The 26,627-nt window shown below is 44.4% G+C and overlaps 1 protein-coding gene across 5 annotated transcripts in view; it reads left to right on the top strand.

The window, feature by feature from the left end:
- RBM33 (RNA binding motif protein 33) overlaps window positions 1–26,627 on the top strand; it is a 140,161-nt gene that overhangs the window by 37,551 nt on the left and 75,983 nt on the right. For 4 of the 5 annotated variants that reach the window (XM_043590478.1, XM_043590479.1, XM_043590481.1 and 1 more), the window contains exons 4-6: window positions 3,177–3,253; window positions 5,584–5,896; window positions 23,636–23,807. In XM_043590478.1, coding sequence (XP_043446413.1) covers window positions 3,177–3,253; window positions 5,584–5,896; window positions 23,636–23,807 — 562 coding nt within the window. Of the gene's footprint in view, window positions 1–3,176; window positions 3,254–5,583; window positions 5,897–23,635; window positions 23,808–26,627 lie in introns of those variants that run through there. The other variant, XM_043590482.1, reaches the window with a different exon arrangement.

The raw sequence follows: 26,627 nt of genomic DNA on the forward strand, positions 1-26,627 counted from the left end.
GCTCCGCTCTCAGTGCCAAGCCCGGCGAGGGGCCTGTGAGATCGTGACCTGAGCTGAGGGCGAGAGTTGGATGCCTGACGGACGGAGCCACCCAGGCGCCCCTATGATGGTAGTTTAATGTACACGGACTATGCTTTTGGAGTTCTTTTCTTTGCACGGTTCCGTCCCGGAGAATTTCTGGCCCGACGGTGTGCGCGGTTCGGCCTCCTGTCTCGTGTCGCCCAGTTGCTTTCCGGCGCTGTTTTCTCAGCTGGGCAGCAGGTGCACGGGCACGCCTTTCGCTTTTCCGTCCCCCGGCTCTGCGATCACTTCTCCTTTAAACTCTTTGTCAGTGAGGTAGATGAAAAGTGATTTCTAGTTAGTTTACTTTGTATTTATTTGTGTCTAGTGAGAAGGAGTATTTTGTTGGGTGTGTAATCAGGAATTTATTGTTAGAGGTACGCTGGCCGCCTGCCACCGTCTCTCTCCCCCACGCCCCCGCCCCCAAGTCCCCACGAAACGTAGGGGGATGTAGCTTTGTCTGGGGAGAGGCTCCTGGGCTGGTGGGCCGGAGGGCTGCACAGAGTATGGTGACCGTGTCAGACCGACAGGGGCGGCCGAGGACGAGTTCGTTGGTGTCCAGAAGGGAGGTTAGAGTCAAGTTTCAAATACAGGATAAAAACGAAAGGTCGGCCAGCTCCAGAATGAAGCAAGCTGGCGTGACCCGACTAGAGCTGTGAGAAGTTGGGGAAGTCTAGGTGCCAGTCGCCTGCCAGCCTGCCTGCCATGCCTTCTTCAGTTTCTGTTGTACCTCGGCAGCGGGTGCCAGACAGGTCGTCTCTGGTCCGCCGGTTCAGACCTTCTGCCTTCTGGGGAGTGCTGGTCACACGGATTTCAGGAGCATTCCCAGCCGCTTTCTCTCACTTTCTGGGCCTGGGGGCGGGGAGGGGGGCTGCCCCCTCCCCCCCGCCCGCGGATCGCCCAGAGCGGAGTCCTCTAGTCACTCCACCCTTGTCTGACGGAGCGGTTTGTCCCAGTTCTTTGGGATGTAGTTGAAAAGCAGTTTTTGCCTCAGAGATGGAATCTAGGTCTCCACTTCTGCTCTGGCAGCAAAGTGGGTATTTGGTCCTTGCCTCCCGTGCACGGTACTTACCGCATTCAGAGTCCACAGGTAAGATCTGGTTACCGTCAGGGCCGGCACAGCATATATTCCTTTTTGTTTGTTTGTTTGGTGAATTATTTATTGGTTCACTGAGTTTCGACAAGTACTTAAAATTTTAAAGAAACTCAAGGAAGCAGCCTCTTACAGAATGTCATTTGGCTTTCATTGAAATGTTAATTTTTAAAGACTTTCTGTGGCTTTATTTAATAAATTGGGCGGCCACATTTAGGCAGGCCTGGCTCATCTTCTTTAGTGGAGGACAGATTCTGTGGGCGACTAAGCAGAACTTGATTTTGGCTGTTAAACAGTCTGTTTCTTTTTCATACAGATCCACCCCTCCCTTCTTCAAGTAAACTACATGGCCTGTGTTAGTTCATTTTTATCTTGTTAGAATGTCAGCCATTAAGTAGAGTTCCTTGAGACCCGTAAGAACTATAAGGTTCATATTTTCTTGGCTTATGTCAAAAATATTAGAACGAGAGTGTACAGACAAGTTTGAGAAAGCTAGTTTTACAAGCTGTAAAATGTTAGGAAAAGACTGCTTGTTTCATCTTTAGAAAACCAAATCTTTTTTTTTTTTTTTTTTCTGTTTTTACCTTTTTTCATAACGTGTGTGTTGGAGGGGCTTCTTTTGGAGGGGGTGGTAATTTGTATACACCATGAAAGTAATTTGAATAGGGAAGGAAAGTGTGAAGGGACACTTCCTCCCCCTTCCGCCGAAGTGTAAGATACTGGTGTGTATTTAAGGCAAAACCTGGAGTGTGCAAAGTTGAGCCTCTACCTATGGGTGTGGTGAGTGCGCAGGCCTCTCAGGAGCAGGGGCGGGACCTGAGCCAGGCATGTCTGTTTTCACGTGTCACCTCTACTGGACGCACCAGTTTTATTTCCTTACCATTTCAATTCGGTGATCCAGTTCTCTAAAATCTGCTTATTTCTGAAATTCCACCTTGTTTTTGTTTAAACAAAAACCTTCATATTTTGGATACTAACAGTGTTAGATTTAGTCAAGGCTTCTTTTAAGTTTTTATTTTAACTTCCGTTAGTTAATACACAGCGTTGTGTCAGGTTCCCGTGTACTGTATGCTGATTCTCGCTTCCACACGTCCGCTGGTGCTTCTCAAAGTGCACTGCTTAGTCCCCACCACCTGTTCCCCCAGCCCCCCACCCCCAACCATCACTGTGTTCACTATAGTTAAGGGTCTGTTTCTTGTCTCTCTTATTTTTTCCCTTTGTTTGGTGTGTTTCTTTTTCTTCTTCTTTCTTTCTTTTTTAAGTTTTTAAAAAGTTTTTATTTTGAGAGTGAGAGGGGTAGTGTAGAGAGAAGGAGAGACAGAATTCCAAGTGCAGGCTCCACACCATCAACGCAGAGCCTGATGCGGGGCTCAAACTCACGAAACTTGAGATCATGACCGGAGCTGCGATCAAGAGTCGGACGCTTAACCGACTGTGCCACCCAGGCGCCCCTGTTTGGTTTTGTTTCTTAAATTCCACATATGAGTGAAGTCGAATTTAGTTAAGTATTACGGATACAGGGAAAAATATTCATAGGATACTACCAAAAGAGTCTCCCCTTTTCCTTTTTTGGTTAGATTTAGAATAAATGTGATCATTAGGCTTGTTGTTTCTTAAAACAAAAATTTTATTATTTTTGAGAGAGAGAAAGGGGTGGGGTGGGAGAGAGGACCCGAAGCAGGCTCTGTGATGACAGCAGAGAGCCTGATACGGGGCTCGAACTCACGGAGCAAGAGATCATGACCTGGGCCCGAGCCGGATGCTTAACTGACCGAGCCCTGCCAGGCGGCCCAGCCTTATTGTTTCTGCACTCACCTGACTCTGCACTTGAAATGTGTCTGGGGAGGCGGGTGTCCCGTGTGTGGAGTTTCTCCACTGGTTCTATCCGAATGAGGTAACTTACTGAATGGCACGTGTTCTGGTAACAGGGTGAGAAATAATCCAGCCAATGTAATTTTGCACATTTGTAACCAGTCTTTTTATGGAAGTGGCATGCATTAATTAGATTTTTTGTTTTAATTAGAATCAGTCGGATTTGTCAGATGAAGAGCTGAATGATGATCTTTTACAGAGTGATAATGAAGATGAAGAAAATTTCAGGTATTCCATATTAGCTCATTAAAATTTTTCTGGAACTAAATTGCTAGTAACTGTAATTTATAATTATAACGGGATATGATTGACAGTGTGATACTATATCATTGAACACAATTTTATTTTACACGGGATGTTAACACAACATTTATGTGGAAGCCGTATATTTCTGTAAGTAGGTTTTTGGTCTTGTATTCGATGACCTGTGTAATTTCGTTGAGCGCAGATTATGAGAGCTCGGGAAAGGTGTGTACTGAGTTCCTTTATTGGACGGGGCAGTGGCCTCACACACTCGGTATTGTCGCTTGCGGTTTGATGTTGCTGCTTTTGTTTCTTTGTTAGACCATTTTTACTTATATGTGATCTGTTGACTAAGAATTGCCATTTTGAAAATTCCTTTGGACTGTACTTCAGACTGTAACTTGACTATGTGAGTGTAATTGTTCTAGTGAGTATAGTTACTTTAGTCGGTTTTGACTACATTAACAAAATACTATGAACTCGGTAGTTGATAAACAGCAGAAATTTCTTTCTCGCGGTTCTGGGGGCTGGGAACTCCAAGGTTAAGGCACCAGCACGGTCGGTTTCTAGTTTCTGGTTCCCAGATGGCATCTTCTCTCTGTGTCCTCGCTTGGCGGAGGGTGAGGGAGCTCTTGGGGTCCCCTCTGTAACAGCACTCACCCCTGTCGGGGGAGGGGGGGCTCCATCCTTCTGACCTGATCACCTCCCCAAGGCCCCACCTCCAGGCACCATCACACTGGGGGGGGTGAGGATTCAGCAGACGAGTTTTGGGGGGACGTGAATATCCAGCCCCAGCAAGCATGGACGTCTCTCTGTTGTTGACGCAGTAAAGCTCTGTTAGAAGAGCGGGAAGCGGCGTGTAGTATTCTCTGGTGGCGGAGCAGGGTTTTCAGTTTTATGAGAAGACCTATATTGGGAAGACTTCGGGAGATCTCTCTGTCATGAACATCGTTAACAGGTATATGTCACTGATTATCGAACTACAGATCTGTAACTGGTTTTCTAACATGAAGCGGTTGTTTTTGGATAGCAGTGCAGTTTTCAGTTAGTTCATTCCACCACTTAAGTTTCCCAGGTCTGTTGTGCGACATCATCAACGTGTGTACACTCGGCTTTATCCGCAGATCTTGCCCCCTAAGTGTTTTGGTGCTTACTGTTTGCATACTGTGATTTAATACGTTGAGTGTCATTTGTTTGCAATTTTATTTTTTTGAGAGAGAGCGTGCACAAGTGAGGGAGGGGCAGAGGGAGAGGGGGGAGAGAGAATCGCAAGCAGGCTCCACGCTCAGAACGGAGCCCGACGTGACCTGGTGCTTTATCGCTTAACTGACCAAGCTATCCTGCCACCCTGATTTTTTTTTTTTTTTTTTTTGCAGTTTAAAAACCCTCTTTGTTATTTTCCCAATATTACAAACTGATTGTTTTTTTAATTGTGACTAGTACAGGTTTTATTTATTGAACATTGACATGTATTTTCACACACATTTTTAATATTTTGATTTTTTAAATAATTTATAATTTACATAATAGAAAAAGAAAAAATTGTTCTTAAAATTCCATCTGTGATTTTTTCTTTCTTTCTTTCTTTCTTTCTTTCTTTCTTTCTTTCTTTCTTTCTCTCCACCTTGTGTACCTTTTATTTAAAAATTTTTATTTTTTAAAATTTTAGTTAGCATACAGTGGGCTATTGGCTTCAGGAGTAGAATTCAGTAATTCATCACTTCCATATGACATCCAGTGCTCAGCACAATTCTCTCCCTGAGTACCTGTTACCGATCTAGCCCATCTCCCACCCAGCCCTCCCTCAAACCCTCAATTTGTTCTCTATCGGTAAGTCTCTTGTGGTTTATTTCCTTCTCCTTGTTGTGTGTGTGTGTGTGTGTGTGTGTGTGTGTGTGTGTGTGATTTTTCTGTTTCTAGAGTAATACTGCCACTTTTACTTTGGAATCCTGTAAAACAGTGAGCATCCTTTTTACCCTGGAAGTTAGAATAAAATGTCATCTGTTTGTTTTCAGTGCTAGAGTTTTGCCAGCCAGACTCGTGTCCCCATCTGCTTGATCTGATTCTTTTGGGCAAAAAACGTGCGTCTGATGATAGTGCGGATGCCGTATGCGTTAGGGGATCGTGGCACAGGCTCAGTATGGCGCACTGAGCTCTGTTTCCAGTCGTGATTGGAGGAATGTGCATCTGCCCGTCACCGGGACAACTTTTCGCCAGTCGTGCTTGAAGTCTTTGTAACAGTTCGTTTATGGAGCAACTTAGTTTTGAGCTTTACTCTGATTGGGCACCTTTCTTTCTGTTTTTGTTCTCTTTAGTTCTCAGGGTGTCACAATTAGTCTAAACACCACATCTGGCATGGTCACGTCATTTGAACTGTCTGACAACACTAATGACCAGTCCGGAGAACAGGAGTCTGAGTATGAACAAGGAGAGGACGAACTTGTTTATCACAAATCCGGGGGATCTGAACTGTACGCTCACGAGTACCCGGAGGAAGGACGCTACGAAGGCCATGGCGCTGAGCTGACGGAAGGCCACATGGAATATGTGGAGGAGCCGGAGGAGGGGCAGCTGTACAGTGACGAAGTGTTAGACATCGAGATCAATGAGCCCTTAGATGAATTCACAGTGAGTCTTTTTCCTTTGTGTGGCCGAAGATGACCTGGCTGCCTAGGCATGGGTTTCTAGACTGATTTGAAATCTATTTCCCTCCCTCGGGAGGGAGGGAAATTAGACCTTATTATCACTGTCTGCCAGTTTCTTTATCTGAGCTATGACAAAGTTTGTGTTGACAGCTTGTTTGGCTGGAGGTAATGCCCCTTTGTCATTCTGGAAGGCTGCACAGAATCGTGACCTTGAGGATTGCACCTTAAGGAAGAAAACAGCTTTGTGTGGTGGAGATACACTGTCAATTGTTGGAAGTACTTAATGCAGAGCTTTTATCCAGGCTTTAGACAAGATCTGATAAAGTCCTTCCAAGGTGAAAAGATTATTGACCTGCTAAAGACATCTTTAAGGTGCTAATATTCCAGAGTGATTGATGTCCTGTTCATTCATCCTTTTTTGTAACTGAGAACTGTCTAAACATGAATAAAGAGATTGGAGGTTAGTTTTGGAAATGTCACACGTAATTTGTTATCTGTAATCAGGAAGCAAAGATTGTGCTGATTTCTATTTCAGGAAGATGATTTTGATAAGTAGCTTTTTAAAAAGTTGAACTGTCAAGAAAGAAAAGGTACTCGTGAAAGATTGCTCGCTCATCTGTCTCAGTGATTCATCCTTAAGAGATACTTGTTTTTAAAACTAACGCTTAATGAAAATCTATGTGGGAAGGACGTGATAGTCATCGGTAGAATCTTAAGGCTTTCGTGATACTGAAATTCCACTGAGAGGCCATGTCACCTGGGCTGCCGGGCAGGACCCGGTGGAGACGTGCACAGTTGGGGGTAACGGCGTTTCCTTATTCTCGTCATGTTCTTATTGAGCGGAAGCTTGCTTTTGAGAAAAAAATTTCAAAATCAGAATCTTGGTCATTGGTCATACGTACATATAAACGCGAGTAATTTTGAAAAGGATTGTTTATGTGGAACCTTAGGGTATTTAGTCCTAATCATGATTGTGTTTATATATCTCAGTAGTTATTATTAAGATCTGATTCTTTTTGAATGCTTTCTCTTAATGGGAACATGTTTGTAGTTTTGGTAAATCAAAGCATGTAAAAGGCATCATGGGTGCTTGTTCTTTTGATAACGGTAATGGTTTGGCTTAGTAAGAAGTCTTCACTGTGTGGACAGGTGCTGTCTGGCTTACCGGTGTGTTTGTGGACTGTCTGAAGTTGGAGTACTATACATTTAAAATGTTTCTTAAAAATTAAGCCAAGATCTTTTAAAAATGTAGCCGGTTATTCGCTTGGTTAGAGCATTTTCTTATTTCTACTGTTTGTCGGTAAGATAAGGTGATTGGGTAATCATATGTGAGTCCTTTTCCCTTGTAAATTCAACAGCTCAGCAAATCTCCACTGATGTCCGGGCACCGGGGGCACACATTTTGCTAGAATATGAGACATGAGGCATGGCCCCTGCCTTCTGTGAACTTAGAACTTGGCGGAACAGATCAGTGTGGAAAGTGCTCGACAGCACAGCTGTGCCTGGCCGCGTAGGAGAGATTTCTCACTGTGGCCTTCTGGCAGAATTTGTCGTAAAGAGAATTCTCACACGTGAGGACTTTCCCTCTCTTGTGTTGCGTTGTCAAACTAGACCTGCATTTAGGCCCCTGGTTGTATAAACTCCAGGTTAGTTATCCAACGTCTTGTGACCTATGAGTCTGGTCTCAAGAAGAAAAACAATGTGGCAACTCAAGGTTCAAACCAAAAGAATCACGAACAGTTTTGCTTAGAGTTTCTGAAAGTGTCCTAACATTTTCACAGGGAGCCGTACGCCTTAACGGTGAGGCGAGGTAGTGTCAGCTCTCCTCGGGACATCTAGCTTTAGAGCCTTGGCCATTCTTTCCTCTTTCTTCCCTGTTTCTTTAAAATCGCTGGTTTCTGCATAGTTGTCATTGTGGTGGAGTCTGGCATTACCTTTGCTTTGGACCGAGGACCTAGATGGCCTTGAACCGGGGCGCGCTGCTCCTGCTCTGCTCCCACTCTGCCGCCGAGGGGGCCGCTCCCTGGCTTCCCAGGCCTTTGGTGGTGCGCGGTGAATTCATTATTCATGATCAGATGAACTAATGCAGGAGTAGATTGCGTACCTGTGTGTCCCAGTAGCATTTTAGTTGATGAAAGGGTTTATTTCGCTGTGGCCTGTGTCCTGGTTAGGATTTGTTAACTTGTTTTCTCAAGCTAGACTCGAACTCTGTGACATGCAGACCATGAGCACATTTGGTCTTTTTGGGCTCACTCTTAAAATCACACGGAAGGACTAACTGGGAGTGGAATCGCAAAGCCACAGAATTTTACAGTTGGGAGGGACACTTCTACTTATGAAGAAACTTGAGGTCCACATTTAAAAGTTGGTAGAACAATCCTGGTTTTCTTTCCTGTTATACCCAATAGTAAGACGTTCCTTAGGTTTTTTTTTTTTTTTTTTTTTTTTTTAATGTTTACTTATTTCTGAGACAGAGAGAGACAGAGCATGAGTGGAGGAGGGGCAGAGAGAGAGGGAGACACAGAATCTGAAGCAGCTCCAGGCTCTGAGCTGTCAGCACAGAGCCCGACGTGGGGCTCGAACCCATAGACTGCGAGATCATGACCTGAGCTGAAGTCGGACGCTCAACCGACTGAGCGACCCAGGCGCCCCCTTTTTTTATTTTTATTTTTTTAATTTTTATTTTTTTAATGTTTATTTCTGAGACAGAGCTAGAGCAAGACGTTCCTTAGGTATTATGAGTTTTCGCCAGTGCTGATCTTGAGAGTGAATTGGGATTTGATTTAAAAACGTGTGCTCTTGTATTAAGAAAACGTTTATATCGCTTATTATTTAACAGAATATTAGAAAATTGTTGGGTGATTTATACTTTTAAGCACAATCCATTTAGAGCCTTTAAAATGAACATAGATTGAGATTTCTGAAAACACTGTTCTGTAAAAACAATTTCAGATTGATAGTATATGGGAAGGGTAGCAGGTTGTTGTTTCTTGGTGCGAATCCAGTGAGATAGGCTCTTCTCCATTGTACGTTAGCTGAAAATTTTCAGTACCATCGTCTGGCCGTATTTGAAACCCGACAGTTGTGCTGTCAGTGACTTGCGGGTGGTGCCAGTTTCTCTTTTTGATAGGATGCGAACAGTTTCTTCTGGAGAGTAAAACGCAGTGTGTTCGGATAGTCTCAGAGACATTTGTGGGGTCTCAGATGGTGTCTCATGTGGAATACAGCTACTTTCTTTGGGCGTTCTAGGTGCGGCTCTTGTCTACTCCACAGGAGTGTGTTCGGGTTCTGTCCGTGCTCACTCTTGGTTGTTTGTCTTGGAACCACCCACTGTGCATTTCAGCCAGTGACCAGGCACACTGGGAAGTTCAGCTCTCTGCGTAGGATCAAATGTCCTTGTTACTTGGTGATGTCTGCAGGAACCCTTCTTTCTCTCGAATTGTCTTTAGCCAGCTTGTCTGCTTCCCTCCATATGCCCTTCAAGGGACGCCTGCCTGCTGACATGCCCCTTCCATTTCCTACAAAGCTGGAGTCACCCGTTTAATTCAAGGGATGGACTGATGGAGAAACAAGTTCTAATGTGATTGCTGATAAAGCTCTTGTGTTGAGTTGAATGGTTCACACTTGTGTTGCTTTTTATTGCCGTAAAAATGGTTCAAGTTTCGCATGATTTCAGCCCCCTTACTGCTGCTGAGCTGTGCTGTGTGAGCATATGCACGTTGTTTTTAAGAAGACTTTTCTTTCGTGCTCATTTTAAGTAGCGCTAATTATCAGGGCGCTTGGATTTGAAGCAGAGCTATGTCACTGAGCTCAGCGACCGGGCTAGCGTACTGCACTCCGTCCTCATGAACACAGGGGAGGGCGCATTCTGTGTTTGTGCTGGGTGCTCTGCTTAGTCGGGCAATAGCCGTAGTAAAATCTGCCAAAATAATTAAGCATGAGTGCTGAAGATGAAAAGTGCTTGTAAAAACCCAAAGCTATATGAGAAAAACTTACTTTCTCTCTAATGGCTGTCAGGATGGAGAATACTTGCAGGCTTGTGGGCAGCACGGGCTCCAAGAGCAGGAAGACTGTGTTGCTGAAGATGAATTAAATGAGATCACTGACCGCCAGGTTGCTCCTGAACCGGAAGAGGTATTTGCTCGTCTTTTAAAAAGAGCCCAAAATTTTGGTGGTTTTTTTTCCTTCCAGATTTAAAATGAGCCATCTTTTTGGCATTAGTGAAAAGTTGATAGATACATCTCTTCTTTGAACGATGAGTGTAGTAAAAAGCCTGACCTTTCTCAAGTCTTTTGGGTGGTGAGTTCTGGTGAGCTGTGATTTCTTTCCATTTAGCTGTTTGCCCTTTAAGTGTTAGAATATTTTAAATGTTTGAGGGGGGCGTGGGTAGAGATCTTTAAAAAATGTGATGTATGTGTTAGTGCTTTGAAAGGGGTGCTGTAATCACTTTAAATTAGTTCACGTTCGTTAGTCAGAACCATTATGAAAAGAATACTTCTGGGTCCCCCGTGTTTAGGCGCTGTCTCAGGTGCTGAAGAAACAAGGATGGTTGGGAAGCTTGGTCCCTGTCCTCAACGTGTAGCTTAATACGGAGGAGGGAAGGAATGTGGGCAGATTCGTGTGATGTAAACATAGAAGTGAAGCTTCCCAGCAGAGGCTCAGACCCCTGCTTCACGAGCTCACAGACGGACGGGCCCTCTGGTTGCTGAGGGTGTCTTGGAGCCAGTTGGGAAAGTGGGTGGGCAGGCGTTGAGGCTTTACGGAAGAAGTAACCCATGGAGTAGTCTGAAAAATGGATGTCATTTGGGTGAATAGGGGTGGCATAAGGCATTGGGTTTCATAGCTTCTGTGTTCCAACCTTAGAACTTGTCCTGTGGGCCAAGCACGTAAGCCACAATATCATTCTGTAGCCTTAGGACCTGTTGGTTTTAAAACTTTTTTTCCTGATTAATGTTTTTTTTTTTCCTTAGTTATTTTCCTTAATACTCTTTCCCCTCCTTTTCCCAAAAGATCACGAAAAGTGATATTTCCCTGGCTTAGGTCATTTACCTTAGGTCTTATGCCAGTGCTTTAGAAACTCAATATATAAAACATTTTATTTACCCTTTCTTTTCCCTGACACAGCGCTGTGATAGAGTATATGAACGTGCGTGCTGTGGACACTTTCCGATACATACTCTTTTCTCCTCTAACACGCTAAATGTGATTTTTCCTTTTGTGCTTTCTGTCTCTTGCTATTTGAAATAATTTGAAACTTAGAGAAAAGATAGAAGAATAGTGTGATGAACTCTTTACTCACATTCTGCACTTGTAAAAGGAACCAGGACAAGGAACCAAGACAAAGCTAAAAGCGATGTTAAATTAGAGGTGGTTCCCCTACTTCGGACTGCTCTGTTCTGGCAGTAACGAGCCACCGCACCAAGGTCCAGGGAAACCAGAGATGTCTGTGGGTCGTGTCCACCACAGTGCCTGGTGGAGAGCTTGGAGCCAGCCTCGGTCAGACCAGGGAGGGGTGTTCAGGCTGAACACGTCCGGGAAAGAACTCTTTAAGACGCCACGAGAGGAGAGAAGAGGAAGGGCCGATAGGGGGCTGCAGAAAGCATTCCGAGCGCTGAATCGTTTAGAGGGACACCCGTTAGCTCATGTCCTATTTGTTAGTTGGTGGTATTTCGAATTCGGAAAATTAATTTAATTGATTTTTGTCTATAATTTATTCTTTCAGTATTTTAGGTAATAGTCTTTTCAGTCTTTGATAATATATTGTGTTTGTGGCATATTTTAGAATGAGAAAAGCTTTTGTGGATTTTAATCTTCAGATGCTCTCTGGAGATATGAAGTACTGTTGTTGAAAGCAGTCAAAGGATAACGGGTGTTACCATTGCCTGGGGCCTTCCAGAAGTGCCTTTTGTACTCGTAGATCTAGATATTTCAGACTGTAATTGCTGAATTGTGTTCATTACAATCTTAAAAAACGGTTGTTTTTTAAAAAACGGTAATCTCGCCTTCCATTTTCAAGTATCTTCTGAAGAGAGAGATGTCTTTGGAGGAGCATTTTCGTAAAGGAAATGAACTCCTAATGTGTGTATTAATATGACAGAGTATCTCAGACATACGTTAAGGCTTAAATTGGGGAAAAGTTAGATTCTTCCCTTACACCTTATACCAATATGGCTCTCAGATTGACTAAATATTTCAATGTAAAAAATAGCCAAACATACACTTATACACATAGATATACACAGGTCAAATTGTAAATGTATTGGAAGAAAGCATTTTTTAAAATGTTTAATTTTTTTTTTTAACGTTTATTCATCTTTGAGAGACAGAGACAGAGCATGAGTGGGGAAGGGTCAGAGAGAGGGAGACACAGAATCCTAAGCAGGCTCCAGGCTCTGAGCCGTCAGCACAGAGCCCGATGCGGGGTTCGAACTCACAAACTGCGAGATCGTGACCTGAGCCGAAGTCGGATGCTCAACTGACTGAACCACCCAGGCGCTCCGCTCCGAATGTTTTATTTTTGAGAGAGAGAGAGTGTGAGCAACCATGAGTAGGGGAGGGGCAGAGAGAGAGGATCTGAAGCAGGCTCCAGGCTCCAAGCTGTCAGCACAGAGCTGATGTGGGGCTCAAACTCACAAACCATGAGATCATGACTTGAGCCAAAGTCAGATGCTTACCTGACTAAGCCACCCAGTCTCCCCAAAAGAAAACACTTTAATAATGGTGACCTAATGGCCTTAGGCTTACCTGCAGAAGAGAATACTCAGCAAATATTAAGAGGTTTATTTTTCACTAATGTCAAAAAATTCCACAAGGTGTTTCAGATCTGGTGTAGACCTCACTGGGTAATCAGGTACCCAGACTTCTAGACTTCCATGGTATGTTCTAGGGCTGCTGTTTTTTACCACGGTCTACATCCAAAAAGTGGATTGATTGCAGGAAGAACAGGGACCCTGCTCGCCCTTTGAAGATACATTCCTGAGTTCTCCTACGACACTTCATAAATGTCTCTTGAGTTATGCCTTAGGCACGTGGCTGTAACTCACAGCAAGGGAGACTGGTGAATATGGTGTTTTGTTAGGTGACAGCGTGTCCAGTCAAAATTAGGAGTTTTATTATTAAGGACATGATAGAAAATGTGGAAAATTGAGCACCAAGTTGTCTTGGTTATTACTTTCTACTCATGGTAATAGGGCCTTTTTTTGTTTTAAGTATCTATTTTTGAGTGAGATCGAGAGAGACCAAGTGTGAGCAGGGGAGCGGCAGAGAGAGAGGGAGACACAGAATCTGAAGCAGCTCCAGGCTCTGAGCTGTCGGCACAGAGCCGGGCGTGGGGCTCGAACTCACAGACCATGAGATCATGACCCGAGCTGAAGTTGGATGCTTAAGTGACTGAGCCACCCAGGCGCCCCTTTATTTTTTTTTTTTAAGTTTATTTATTTTTGAGAGAGAGAGGGAGGGAGGGAGGGAGGTGGGGGAGGGGCAGAGAGAGAGGGAGACACAGAATCTGAAGCAGCTCCAGGCTCTGAGCTGTCAGCACAGAGCCGGACGGGGGACTCGAACCCATGAACCATGAGATCATGACCTAAGCTGAAGTCAGACACCTAACTGAGCCACCCGGCGCCCTGGTAAATAAGGCTTTTTTAAGTCATAAGGGAAAAGAGTGACTTGATTATATATAAGTACTCCAAAACACCTTAAAGAAGTTCAGACACATGACAAATGTGGGGAAATATTTACATGTGAGCCTAAAAATTAATATAGTCAGTAAAGTTAACATATTCAGTTTGTAAGAGTTAAATATACTCAATATATACAGATGAGCTCTCCTATAGAAAGAAGACTAAATAATATGAGAAAGTAATCCAAAAATTAGGTAAGCAAATGAGCATTAAGTATGTAAAATATATTCAGTAAAATAACATGAAAACTGATAATTTTAACCTTTTTAAATACTGGCAGAAATCAAAATTATTGGTCAGATATAGTCTTATTCAGTTGGGGGACATTTCAGAAACGTTAACTGCCAGGGGTCTGTCTTCCAAGGTCTCTCATGTCTGCATATTTGGCGAGCGAAGCTGGCTGCACCTTTGCCGTCAGCCGTCTGTTCACGGATGTTTGTGCGGCACACGGATTAAGAGACGGAGTGTCTTCCTGAAGAACCAGGGGCAGATGTGCTTTCTGCTCATTAGAACACCCGGGGGGGGGGGGCTAAACTCTGGGTCCCTCCCGTGTCCTGTAACACAGCCCCCTGCGTTCACAGGGTGCACAGGGAATCGGCTCAGGGAGCTGGCCCCAAAATGCCACTGCTCTGGGTCAGAGTAATGCGTTGTCCTCAACTGTGACCAGGGTCTCATGTCCTCTCGCTGCCTCCGTGGAACAGTGGCCGGCGACCTCATTAGCTTGCAAGAAGGGTGAATCACACACCCTTCACTGTTCTTGACAGTATCGAAAGCCTTCAAGTCCTTTGGCTCAATAATTCCACCTTGACGAAGTCATCTGAAAGAGTCCATTTAAGATGTGTTCAAAGATGTGTACTCTGGCTCTTCGTCTGCAGCCTGGAGAGTAAATGGAACCAACGTAGTAGGTTTTTCTAGAGGGTTAAATGATGGGGGCTGTAGGTTTACCAGAGGGCGCCCTGGCTCTCTGTTGGGCGTGTAAAGGAAAAGACCAAGATGATACGATTCCTCCATCTGAGTGTGTGCGCGTGGGTGTGAGACTCTCCACATCCGAATGGAGAGATAAAAAATGGTGATAGTGCTTACTTAGCTCTAGATGGTGGGGTTATTTGATACTTTGTATCCCAAATGTTTTATTTAAAAATTTTTAACATTTATTTGTGTGTGTGTGTGTGTGTGACACAGAGCGAGAGAGAGCGAGAGCAAGAGAGTGAGCACACAGGGATGGGGGTGGGCGTGGGGGGGAGGGGCAGAGAGAGGGAGACAGAGGATCCGAAGTGGGCTCTGCCCTGAGCACGGAGCCGTATGAGGGCTCGAACTCACAACCAGGAGATCTTAACCTGAGCTGAACTCAAGAGTCGGCTGCTTAACTGAGCCACCCAGGTGCCCCTGTACCCCAAATGTTTTGAAATATTTTTGCTATGAGCAAAATAACTTTTATAAGTGGGGAAAGTAAGATGGTTAAAATTTTGACCCTGGAATGTGTAAGGCAAAGAACCAGATTGCATTTGTTAACTCCTGTGACTTCTAGTTGTTGTTAATTCTCACATGAAACATCCTAAGGGTGGATTTCAGTATGAATCTTTTTATAGAACAGAAAGTAAAGTCTCATCCAGATTAAATACTCTTTTTTTTTTTTTTAATGCTATCTGTTGGAAGGTATAGTATTTGCTTTCTTTTAAGCTCTATATTCCATAATTTAATTTTAAATTTAGTATTTGAAAGTATTAAAAAAACTTTTTTAATGTCTATTTCTGAGACAGAGACAGAGCATGAGTGGGGGAGGGGCAGAGAGAGAGGGAGACACAGAATCCAAAGCAGCTCCAGGCTCTGAGCCGTCAGCACAGAGCCCGACGTGGGGCTCAAACTCACGGACTGCGAGATCAAGACCCGAGCTGAAGTCGGAGGCTCACCCGACTGAGCCACTCAGGTGCCCCAATATTTGAAAGTATTTTTAAAAAGTTACTCATACATATACTTTATTCTTTTGTCCCTGATGGTTGGTTGAAGTTTGCCTTATTTATGTTGCTTAATATATTTTTTAAGTGTTTTTAATACGTTTGTATTTTTATATTTACTGTATTTGTAACATATTTAAAAAAATATTTTTTAACATTTATTCATTTTTGAGAGACAGAGCATGAGCAGGGGAGGGGAAGAAGGAGAGGGAGACACAGAATCCAAAGCAGGCTCCGGGCTCCGAGCTGTCAGCACAGAGCGGGATGTGGGGCTCGAACTCACAGACCGCGAGATCACGACCTGAGCTGAAGTCGGACGCTCAACCGACTGAGCCACCCAGGTGCCCCTGTAACATATTTTTCAATATATTTACTTTCCTGTCCTTCTGTCCCGGTGGTTGAAGTTTACCCTGTTTACGTTGCTTGTTTTGTACTGACTGAAAATTCTTTGTGATGTTCTTCGCTGTCAGGACTTTCAATGGTCCTTCTTGGAGGCAGGACATGTGCTGGTCTCTCCCCTCGTGACACGGATCTGGGGCTTGTTTTCTTTCTGAAAGTAGAGTCCGTCTACAAGATCTTTACTGGGAGCGTGTGGGTGCGATGCTGCTTGAGGTGTTGAAAGGTAGGGGTCGTGCGCTGTGCGCTGCCATCGTGCCTTTTGCTTTCGGAGCCTGTCGCTCACAGAGCCTTCCGGGAGGAGCGACACTTGCAGTCAGCCGCCGCACCGTGTTCCTGCCCCTGCCCGTGTGGCGGTGTCTCTGGCTTTTTCATCCATTTCCTTCAGTGTCTGACGGGTGTTGACGGCCCCGCGCCGGGCAGTCCTGCAGCCTCTGCCGAGGCGAGGAGGCGGTTTGCAGCTCTTCAGAAGACCGCATTCCAGGAGCTGCGTTTGAGTACCTAGTAGAGGCCGAGTTACGGAACCGGAGAGGGACTTCGACGGAGAAGCCTACTCTAGGCGGCTCCTTTTATTTACCGAACGTTCTTGCCTGGTTAGGACGAAGAAGTCACTGTCCTTGCATCAAGTGAGAAAGACAGAACTACGAAGATGACCGCCAAGCCCGTCTCATTCTCTGGCCGCCTCGGTGCCACTCGGGCCGTGGTCTTCCAACACGGCGTAAACGGGCTTGCCGGTTTAGGTACTGTTTTCGTGTCTACGAGAAGTGATGAGGGAAGTCCGCAAACATCTTTGCACGGCGTCGCATACTTCCTGTGAAAACTCTGGTCCCGTTCGTGTTCAGCGGCAGACACAGATCCGACGCGTGCGGTTCGGTGTTTTGAGACGCGTTTTTTCCAGTTACCGTCTTCCTTTGTAAGAAGCAGTTCTGTGACCCCAGAAGATTCCCTCTTCTTTCTTTTCTGGTCAGTCCTGGCTCCCCAGGGCCAAATGGCGTTTCGTATTTGTCGCCTGAAATCAGTCTTTCCTCTTCTAGAGCTTCATAGAAATGTAGCCCTGTCATATGTAAGGTTGACTCTGCGTCTAGCTTCTTTTGTTTAACAGAACGTTTTGGAGACTCATCCAGGTAGTTGTGTATGTCGGTAGTTCATCCCGTCTTGTGAGTGTACCATATTTGTTCATTCTCCCAATAATAAATAGATACTTGGGTTTCCTTTTTTTTTAATCATGAGTAAAGTAATATAAAGAGTTTTTTACACATCTGCCAGTGGCTATATCTTTTCATGTTCCTTGGTGTTATCTAGGAATGGAATTACTGAGACAGGGTAGAGATATGTTGAATTCTAGAAGAAACCACCAAATGGTTTCGCAGAGTGGTCGTTTCATTGTGTACTCCCGGTGCTCGTGCCCAAGAGTCTCCGTTCTCCGTCACTTGGTACTGTCTGCCTTCCGTTTAGTCCTTGGACGGGTTGTGTCATCATGACTTAAGTGTGTAAGGATGTTGCTAAGTAAGGATGTTGAGTGCCACTCCTTGTGCCTGTTGGACTTCTGTATCTTCTTTGTGTCTATTTTTAGTCTTTTAAAAACATGGGTTGTCTTTTTAATTTTTGTCTCTCTACTGCACATGGAGAGTATATATCGTCTGTGCATACGTATGTGTTGTCTATATCTGCCTGCTCCACGTAGAACATTTATACACCTATTGTCTGTATGTTCTTGATAGATAGGTGTTTATATCCAGATAGACGTTTATGTGTATAGTGAATATTTTCTCTGAGACTGTGGCTTGTGTTACAATTTTCTTAAAGGTGCCTTGTCATGAGCAGAAAATTGAATTTTGACGAAGACCAGGTAATTCTGCGGCCCAAGAAATCTTTGTCTACCCCGGAGCTGCAAAGATACTAGCCTGTGTTTTCTTCTGGAAGCTCTGTAATGTTAGCTATTTATACTTTAGGTCTCTGATCTATCGCAACTGATGTGTGTGTGTGTGTGTGTGTGTGTGTGTGTGTGTGTGTGTGTGAATGAGGCTCACTTTTTTCTGTATGTGCCCCTGATTGTTGCACCATTATTTGTCCCCACTGCATTGCCTTAGTGCTTGTATTGGGAATTAATCGACCATTTAAGTTTGTGTCTCTTTCTGGAACCTTTCTTATTCCCTTGCTGGTGTTCCACTGTCTTGATTACTGTAGCATGAAATCAGGTAGTGTAAATCCACCAGTTTTGTCTTCCTTTTCAAGACTGTTTCGACTACTCTAGATCTTTTGGATTTCCGTGTAAATTCTGTAACTGATTTGCCAATACCTATTAAAAATCTGATTGGGATTTTGGTAGAGAATGCATTGTATCTTTCCACGGAATTAGGGGAAAACTGATACCTTAATAATCATGTTGCTATTAATTGACACACTTTAATTCTTCATTTCCGACCTGCCCTATTATGTCTTTGACCTCACTGGTCTCTAGTGCTATGTAGAGTAGAAATACTGGAGCCACTCACTCTTGCCTGGTTCTTGATGGCAGGGGAAGTGTCTGATGTCCCACGAAGTACGTAATACAAGCTCACCGAAGCTTTGTTTGGCTTGCTTTGTTTTCATCAGATTGAAGAAGCTCTTTTCTGTATCTAGTTTGCTGAGACTCTTTTAAACGTGAGACATGGATGTTGGATTTTGTCAGTGCTCTTCCTGCATCTGTCGAGATACTCCTGTGGCTTTTATCCTTTCGTTTATTTCAACGTTTTTTTTTTATTTATTTTTGGGACAGAGAGAGACAGAGCATGAATGGGGGAGGGGCAGAGAGAGAGGGAGACACAGAATCGGAAACAGGCTCCAGGCTCCGAGCCATCAGCCCAGAGCCTGATGAGGGGCTCGAACTCACGGACCGCGAGATCGTGACCTGGCTGAAGTCGGACGCTTAACCGACTGCGCCACCCAGGCGCCCCTCCTTTCGTTTATTAACGTGAATTAAATTGACTTTTTAAAAAAACTATATTACCAATACTCCAGACTTTATTTCCATTACACAAATTTTTAATTATTAATGACTTCTTTCCGTTCCGGGATCCGGTCCAGGGGACCACACTGTTGTGTCTCCTCCGGTCTGTGTTAGTTTGTCAGTCTTTCCTTGTGTTTTGCAACTTTCGACTTGTGTTTGTGACAGTCTAAAGAGGTGACCTGGCCAGGTATCCTGTAGACTGTGTGCAGTCTGGGCCTGTCTGGTATTTTCCTCATGATTAGACTGGAGTTCAGGGATTTTGGAGAGAATATCACAGAGGTCCGATGCCCTTCTCCTCTGTCACACCACTGGGTACAGGACCTCCCTGGCAGTGTTAGCCTTGATTGTGTGGTCGGGTCAGGTTTGCCATGGTGGGTGGTAGGTCTGTGAAGTGCTGTCTTTCCTTTGCCCCGCTCTGTTCTTTGGAGGCAAGTCCCTAAGGGTGCGTGGTCACCTGTCAAGGTGTGGGGAAGGCCTGAAGTTCCACCTCCGGAGGAGGGCTTGGGGCAGGGGGGCTATCTGCGGGGAATTTGGAATTCATCTCCAAGATGTGTTAATTGAGTGTTTTGAATGTTAAATCAGCCTTGTGCTTCTGGCTCTTGCTAAACCTCACTTGGTTCTGATGTATTTTCCTTTTTATATTTTGCTGGATTCCATGTGCTTTTATTGTTTTAAGGAATTTTATGTCTGTATTTATGAAGGATATTGGTCTGTAATTTTCTTAATTTTTGCACAATTTGCTCCATCTTTCCAACTTGTAAATTTTCACTGTTGGTAGAATTAGAATTTGATTTGTATGTGTATTTCATGATATAATGAAGAATTCTCTATCAAATATTCTGTAAGGATTAAAAACTTCTGGGAAGTTTTTTAAAAACCGTGTTCTGTATACTTTTCTCCACCCTCCCAACTCCCAAGCCCCCCACCCCTGTTTCAGAGAACTGCCTGTTTTTTTCCCCTTGGGTTTGGGATCGAATACTGAATTTTCTTTCAAGACACTGAGAGATCACAGGTTCATTTCAGAATTAGCTGGAGAGCTTAAAAAATATGCAGGTCTGGGTCTTGCCAGAATTCGACTTTCTAATTGTTTATGTATACAGTTGACCCTTAAACAATGCTGGGGTTAGGGGTGCTCATCCCCACTCAGTCAAAAATCTGCATATAACTTTTACTTTTGGATCCCCTAGAACTTAGCTACCAAGCGCCTTACTGGTAACAGAAATAGTTGATTAGCACCTATTTTATATGTTATGTGTATTATATGCTATAATTAATAATAAAGCAAGCTGGAGGAAAGAGATGTTATTAAGAACATCTTAAGGAGGGGCACCTGGGTCGCTCATTCGGTTAAACGCCTGACTCTTGATTTCAGCTCAGGTCTTCATCTCAAGGTTGTCAGTTCAAGCCTCGCATTGGGCCATAAGGAAGATCTGTTTATAGTACTGTATTCATCCAGTAAATCCACATATACGTGGACCTGTGCATTTCCCACCTGTGTGGTTCAAGGGACAGCGGAATGTGATCAGATTCTGACTTGTCTGTCTCTGAAGAGCTTTCACAGTGGTTTTAATGTGTACCCTCTGCTAAGAGTCACAATTATGGCTTTCAGCTTTTCATCATAATTAAGTAGCTAAAATTAAACCTTTGAGTACTTTTGGCAGAGCCTAATAAGATCACAGATACACAATTATTTAACTTCTTGTACAATAAAATTTTAAGATAACTTGATTATTGTTTGTCACCCAACACCACCCTTCCTATGAATGGAATACTAGATAGTCCTTGTCAAAAACTGTCCAGAAAGTCAGCATTTTGGCAGATTGGTTATTTAATTCTGTAAATCATATGGCTAAAAGAGATGCTTTTTCCTTTTCTTTTTCTTGAGCCCAGTATTTAGAGTAACAGGCAGCAACCAGTGCCTGAAGGCACGAGTCCAGTTTAGTGAAGGTTGTCAAATGCACTGTAGTTGAGGCAGGCGAAGCCACTTCAGGGCTTGTGTAGTCCTTGATGTAGTTCCCGGCTTGATTGGACACCTGTACCACAAGTTTGCGTTCTAGAAATTCCATTGCTCAGAAAACCAACTTAATGCTGTGCTTCTGTAGTCCTGCCTTCCCTCCGTTTCTAACCACTGGCAACCAGTATAATGTTTTCTCTTGGAGCACGTCCTGTGAGCGGACTTGTCGCAGTATATCGCGATTGGCCTCTCCCATCCCGCACACCTTTGCCACCTCACCCCAGGTGTCTGTCCGTAGCTCATTCCTTGCTAGGGCTCAGGAGCATTGAATGGACCCGCTTTATGTGTCCATTCACTTACTGTCGATCCAGTTTTGCTGACCCAAAAGAGAGCTGTAAATATTTTCCTGCAGGTTTTTACATGCACATAAATGATCATTTCTCTTGGATAAATACCTGGGAATGCGAAATGCTGGGTCATAGACTCGATTTGTTGGTGGGTTTTAGGATTTGCTTCAAAGAAAGACTTTTCCAGTCATCCTTGTTCTCTTGAGATTTCTTTTTTTTTTTTTTTTTTTTTTTTAATTTTTTTTCAACGTTTATTTATTTTTGGGACAGAGAGAAACAGAGCATGAATGGGGGAGGGGCAGAGAGAGAGGGAGACACAGAATCGGAAACCGGCTCCAGGCTCTGAGCCATCAGCCCAGAGCCCGACGCGGGGCTCGAACTCACGGACGGCAAGATCGTGACCTGGCTGAAGTCGGACACTTAACCGACTGCGCCACCCAGGCGCCCCTCTTGAGATTTCTTAAGGTGGAGATTTGGATGCAGAATACCCTTTATTAGCTTCGTATTGTCATGCTGTGCATTGAACTGGTTGGAAGTTCTTTAAACTGAAATTACTGTTAATGGTTGAATTAGGAATGACTCTTGTAATAAATGGAATCTTTGCTTTATTGGTGGCCATTCCTTTCCCTCCTCTGTGGCCTGGCTACTCAAAAAGCATGGTCTGTGAAGCGTGTTGGCTTCACGTGGAGCATGTTAGAAATTCAGAGTCTCAGGCCCCCCTGTGGAGTCATGATCTGCATCAGAACCGGGTTCCCAGTGATGGGTGTGGACATGACATTTGAGAAGCACTGCTCTGGAGCCTACGGACGGACGAGGAGAAGAGCGCTTTGTGAGCTTACCCTTGAGTGGAGTGGAGTGCCGCCCAGGCCCAGCTGGGCCCTTCGCAAGTGTTACTCATTGGTTTCAGATATTCAGGAAGGCGGGAATAATATCAAACCGACAAAATACCAAGACTTTGGTGCTTTAAGATTCCGTGCTATACTAAATGTCAGAGTACTGAAAGGTAGCGTCACTGTCATCAGGCTTAAAATATATAGTCATACGGGGCGCCTGGGTGGCGCAGTCGGTTAAGCGTCCGACTTCAGCCAGGTCACGATCTCGCGGTCCGGGAGTTCGAGCCCCGCGTCAGGCTCTGGGCTGATGGCTCGGAGCCTGGAGTCTGTTTCCGATTCTGTGTCTCCCTCTCTCTCTGCCCCTCCCCCGTTCATGCTCTGTCTCTCTCTGTCCCAAAAATAAATAAACGTTGAAAAAAAAAAAATATATAGTCATACATTCGTCATTGTATCTTCAGGCATTTGAACTTCTGAAGGTGTGTAGAGACTTGCAGTATTCACAGCAGTGAGTACGTGCATTTGTAGTTGACCTTTTTTCATGGAAAATGTTGGGAGGAGAATATAAAACAGTTGTCTTTTGGGTTTATGTTAAATTTTTTCTTGCGCATTTTCTAATGAGGCAGTTCATTTTTGTTTCTGTTAAGAGTAAAGCACGTTTAAAATAACGAATCATGAGAATAGAGGGGCAAGTTCTGTTTTCTTGTGTTTACAAAAAGCATTTGTGTGAACCTGACACTCAATAAGTACCTGTCTTATTCTCTCCCAGTAGGTCACTGAGACCAAGTAAAAGGTCAGAAGTGATCAGTGGCATAAAAGGAACATTTGTGATAAAGGAAGAACTGTTGATGAAGAAATGACTTTCAGTTGGGACCAGATTAGGCAGTATTTTTGTGGGAATACTGACATAATAAAATAGGAGATAAAAGCTGGTTTCAGTGTGACTGGGAAAAAAAAAAAGTTGTGTTGTTGCAGTAAAATCCGGGCCAGAGGCGGCGATGCAGACCCTGGATGGTGGAGTGAAGCACTAGGGTGAGAGCGCAGGGGGGAAGCAGGTGGAGGCTGGAAAAACTAAGCAACGTAGCAACAGGTTTGGAAATCATGGCAGATGGGGTCAGGAGTTACCGGAAGCATCGAGCCTGTGTGACCGGAAAGGAGTGGGTTCTCCTGGAATGTAAGTTCCACAGGGGGACATGTGCCCAAAAGTCTTAAAGCTCCAGTGTTGGTTTAAGGAATACATGGACTTTTGCTGGCGTCTGGGTCAGACTTGAGGCCAGCAGGGACTTTTGAAATTCGCGAGTTTTCTCTCAGAAGTAGAAGTAACAGTATATATAGGGTTTGTCTGTTAATTACAAGCAAGAATTGAACTCTTTCCAACGTGTTTTTTAATGTTTGAGGTCATTTGTTTCTCGTATCGGTTTAGGGTTTCACATGGCCTTGTGACAGAACATTTTGCAGCATCTTTACATCTGAAATATAAAGAACCTTATATATATAAAATCAGGCTTCAGTGTTTAATTCAAAAGAATGTGAACTCAGTCTCCGTTTTTGTTTTGTGTGTCTGCATTGTAGGGAGGTATGGAGACTTTGGAACTACAGAAGGACGTAAAAGAAGAATCCGATGAGGAAGATGATGATGATGAAGAATCTGGACGATTGCGGTTCAAAACTGAAAGGAAAGAAGGAACAATTATTAGGCTCTCAGATGTAACTAGAGAGAGAAGGAACATTCCAGAAACTTTGGGTAACTTTTTTTGCCTGTCTCCCATCCTTCTTCACTCCCATTTCAACTTCCTCCATAGTACTATTATGATTAGTTAAATAGGTTAAAAAAATTTTTTTTTGACTTTATAGATTATTATGCATGGCCGTCCAGAGAGTGGACGGTCTGTGTGAGGTTAGAGCTGAGTTATGGTGCTGTAAAAGTCATTCTACAAAAATGACTGTTTTCTGGATTAAAAATGTTTGAATAAAATATTTGATTGCTTATTTTTTTAATAGCTTTTCTTTTGGAGTCGATGGCCTAGACCCACTCTCGTGCATGTTACGCCGTTCCTGGCCGGCTCTGGGAAGGTGTGTGGGGACGGCCCTTTGACCCCTCTTGAGACCACGAGGTTGCTAGGGCTAATTCAGGACTAGACAGCTTGTATTTTGTACCTGTTAGTGTCATTATAACCATCTGTTTTTGTGTTTTCTTTTTCCGTCTGCCACTCCTCTCCGTGTTTGAGGAGATAAGATCGTTCAGACGTAGTCAGTTGAACAATCATTTTGAACAAACGCTGCTTTTGAAGGTCTGCGGCAGGCCGTTGCAGGCCAGCAGAGAGCCTTCATTAGCACTGACCCTACCCTATCCCGCAACTGTTTTCTCCAGTGTCCATTGCAGAGATAAAGCAGTGGTTCTCAGATTTGAGTGAGCAGCAGAATCACCTAGAAGGCTTGTTAAAACACAGATTCCTAGACCTACTCCCAGCTCTTGCGATGCGGTAGGTTTCAGGGGGTGTCCAAGAAAGTTGCATTTCTGCTGAGTTCCCAGGTGCTGCTGCGCCTGCTGTTCTGGAACCCGGGTTTTGAGAACCACTGGGATTTTGTACCGAATTCCAGGAGGCAGGTGGGAGGGTGGAAGGACAGGGTTCACCTGCTTCCTGGTGTTGGTCAAAATGAAAATCGGGAAGCTAACCCCCAGTGACTACGTTTATTTCTTCTTAAACCATTATCAGCCGTTTTTTAGTTGGAAACACGAGCGTGTGTCCATGAGCGGCAGATGTGAATTGTGCACGAGGACACTGAGCTCCCGAGGCGTGCAGGTTAACAGTTGTGAGGGAGCCACTCTTGCCATGTTCCCTCACTCAGTGAGCTCTATGGAGAGCTTGCCCTAGACTCTTGGGTTCTCTGCTTCTTTCCCCTCTGAGTTCCTCTACCTTTTGGCCCAGGAGTTCCCTGCCTTTTTCTCCAGTTATGCTATAAAGTTGCCAGTTTGTCTGAAGCAGGACAACATAAGTTTTCTAAGAAGGAAGGTCTGAACTTGGCCTTGGGTGAAAGGAGATGAGCGGAAGTCTTAAAACAGAAGGGTGGGGGAAGAACACAGTGTATCCTTCAGCAGGAGGAATCGGTAATGTTGCATCCTTGCCTGAACCTGATGTCTCTGGCCACCTCCCGGCCTCAGCCAGGGCCCTCTCTCTGCATTGTACCTGCCCCGGGCACTGACCTCACATCTGGAGGTGTCCGGCCTGCTCGTGCTCACTCTCTGTGTCGCTTTAATTCCTGTGTCTCAGGACCTTTGCCTCGTTTTGCTGTTTTCAGGGTCATTTGTACCTCCTGAGAGATGGAGCCTGAAGGGGTTAGTGGTAGGCAAGCCGGAGACCTGAAATACGGCGGGGAGAGAGTCTGGAGTCCTTGGAGGCAGAGGGGCCGTCAGCATAAACAGTGTAGACATTTAACCGTTTCTTTTAAACGTTAACAAATAAGGCTTAAGTATGTTTGTGCAAATTCGGCCAGGTGCTAAGGTAGGTGAAAATGGTGCTTAAATGCTCCACACTTGTGAGCCCTGCATAAGGAAGCTTAGTGTTTGAAACACGAGCTTTTCCTAACTCAGGCTTATTCCCCGAACCAAAGGGACTTTTCTGTCCATGTAAAGATTGGTTTTCTAAAACAGTGAGCTCTCATTACCTTGATCCCCCTCCTCCAACGAAAGGTTAATTTTGTGCATAAGAAAATACTGATTGAGAAAGAGAAGCTGCTACAGTATTTGTGTTTTACCCATCAGTTTATCTGCGTGCTCCTGGCGAGAGAGACGTCAGGTGCAGGTTCTGTACAGAAATCCTTACATGTATTTGACTGTATAATGCTGTCCACCCACTCCTTGTAATGGAATTAAAATATCTTGCTACCAGAGTCCAGATGTTGTTTCCTATAATATGTATTTCTTGACAAATGGTGTCCTTTAACCTTTTTAATACAAATAAAAATTATTTTGTGATATAATTGATTAATGTTGAGAACACTCCACTCTCTAAAAAGAAGAATGAGATCGTCCTCTGGCCCCCCTGTTTCTGACCCTTTGGGCTGCATGTGGACAGCCAGTGCCCGCTAAAACCTAACAAGGTGTGGGTCTCCCTTAGTCTTTCCCGTGTTCACACAGGTAGCGCCGTCCCTAAATGGGGAAGAACTTGGATTCCTGTGTATGACAGTCTGGCAGCTATAGAACCTTGTGTATAGTCATTGATGTGGATTTGGAATTCAGGTGGAGTTTGGGCTTTCGTGTAGGTTCCGACCTTGAGCAAGGAGCTCAGCCAGCATTCTGGAAACGAAACCTTCTCTTAGTTTCCCCGAGGGTGGCACAAAGCTGTGTGCTTAGCAGATAGATGTCACTCGTTACACACAGAGGATGCCGTAGGGTATGAGGGCCTCACTCACTTGGGAAACCCAGCTGAGCAGGGTTTCTAGAACATACGTATGTAAAGGGCTGACAAATTTTGGATGGAAATGTCAGAAGCCACCTCTGGACAGTGGGTGTCAGTGACTGGTTTTCCTAAAGCCTCAGCACAGAGGTTCAGAGCAGCCAGGC

Source organism: Prionailurus bengalensis, chromosome A2 (genome assembly GCF_016509475.1).
Source record: "Prionailurus bengalensis isolate Pbe53 chromosome A2, Fcat_Pben_1.1_paternal_pri, whole genome shotgun sequence".
Lineage (NCBI taxonomy): Eukaryota > Metazoa > Chordata > Mammalia > Carnivora > Felidae > Prionailurus > Prionailurus bengalensis.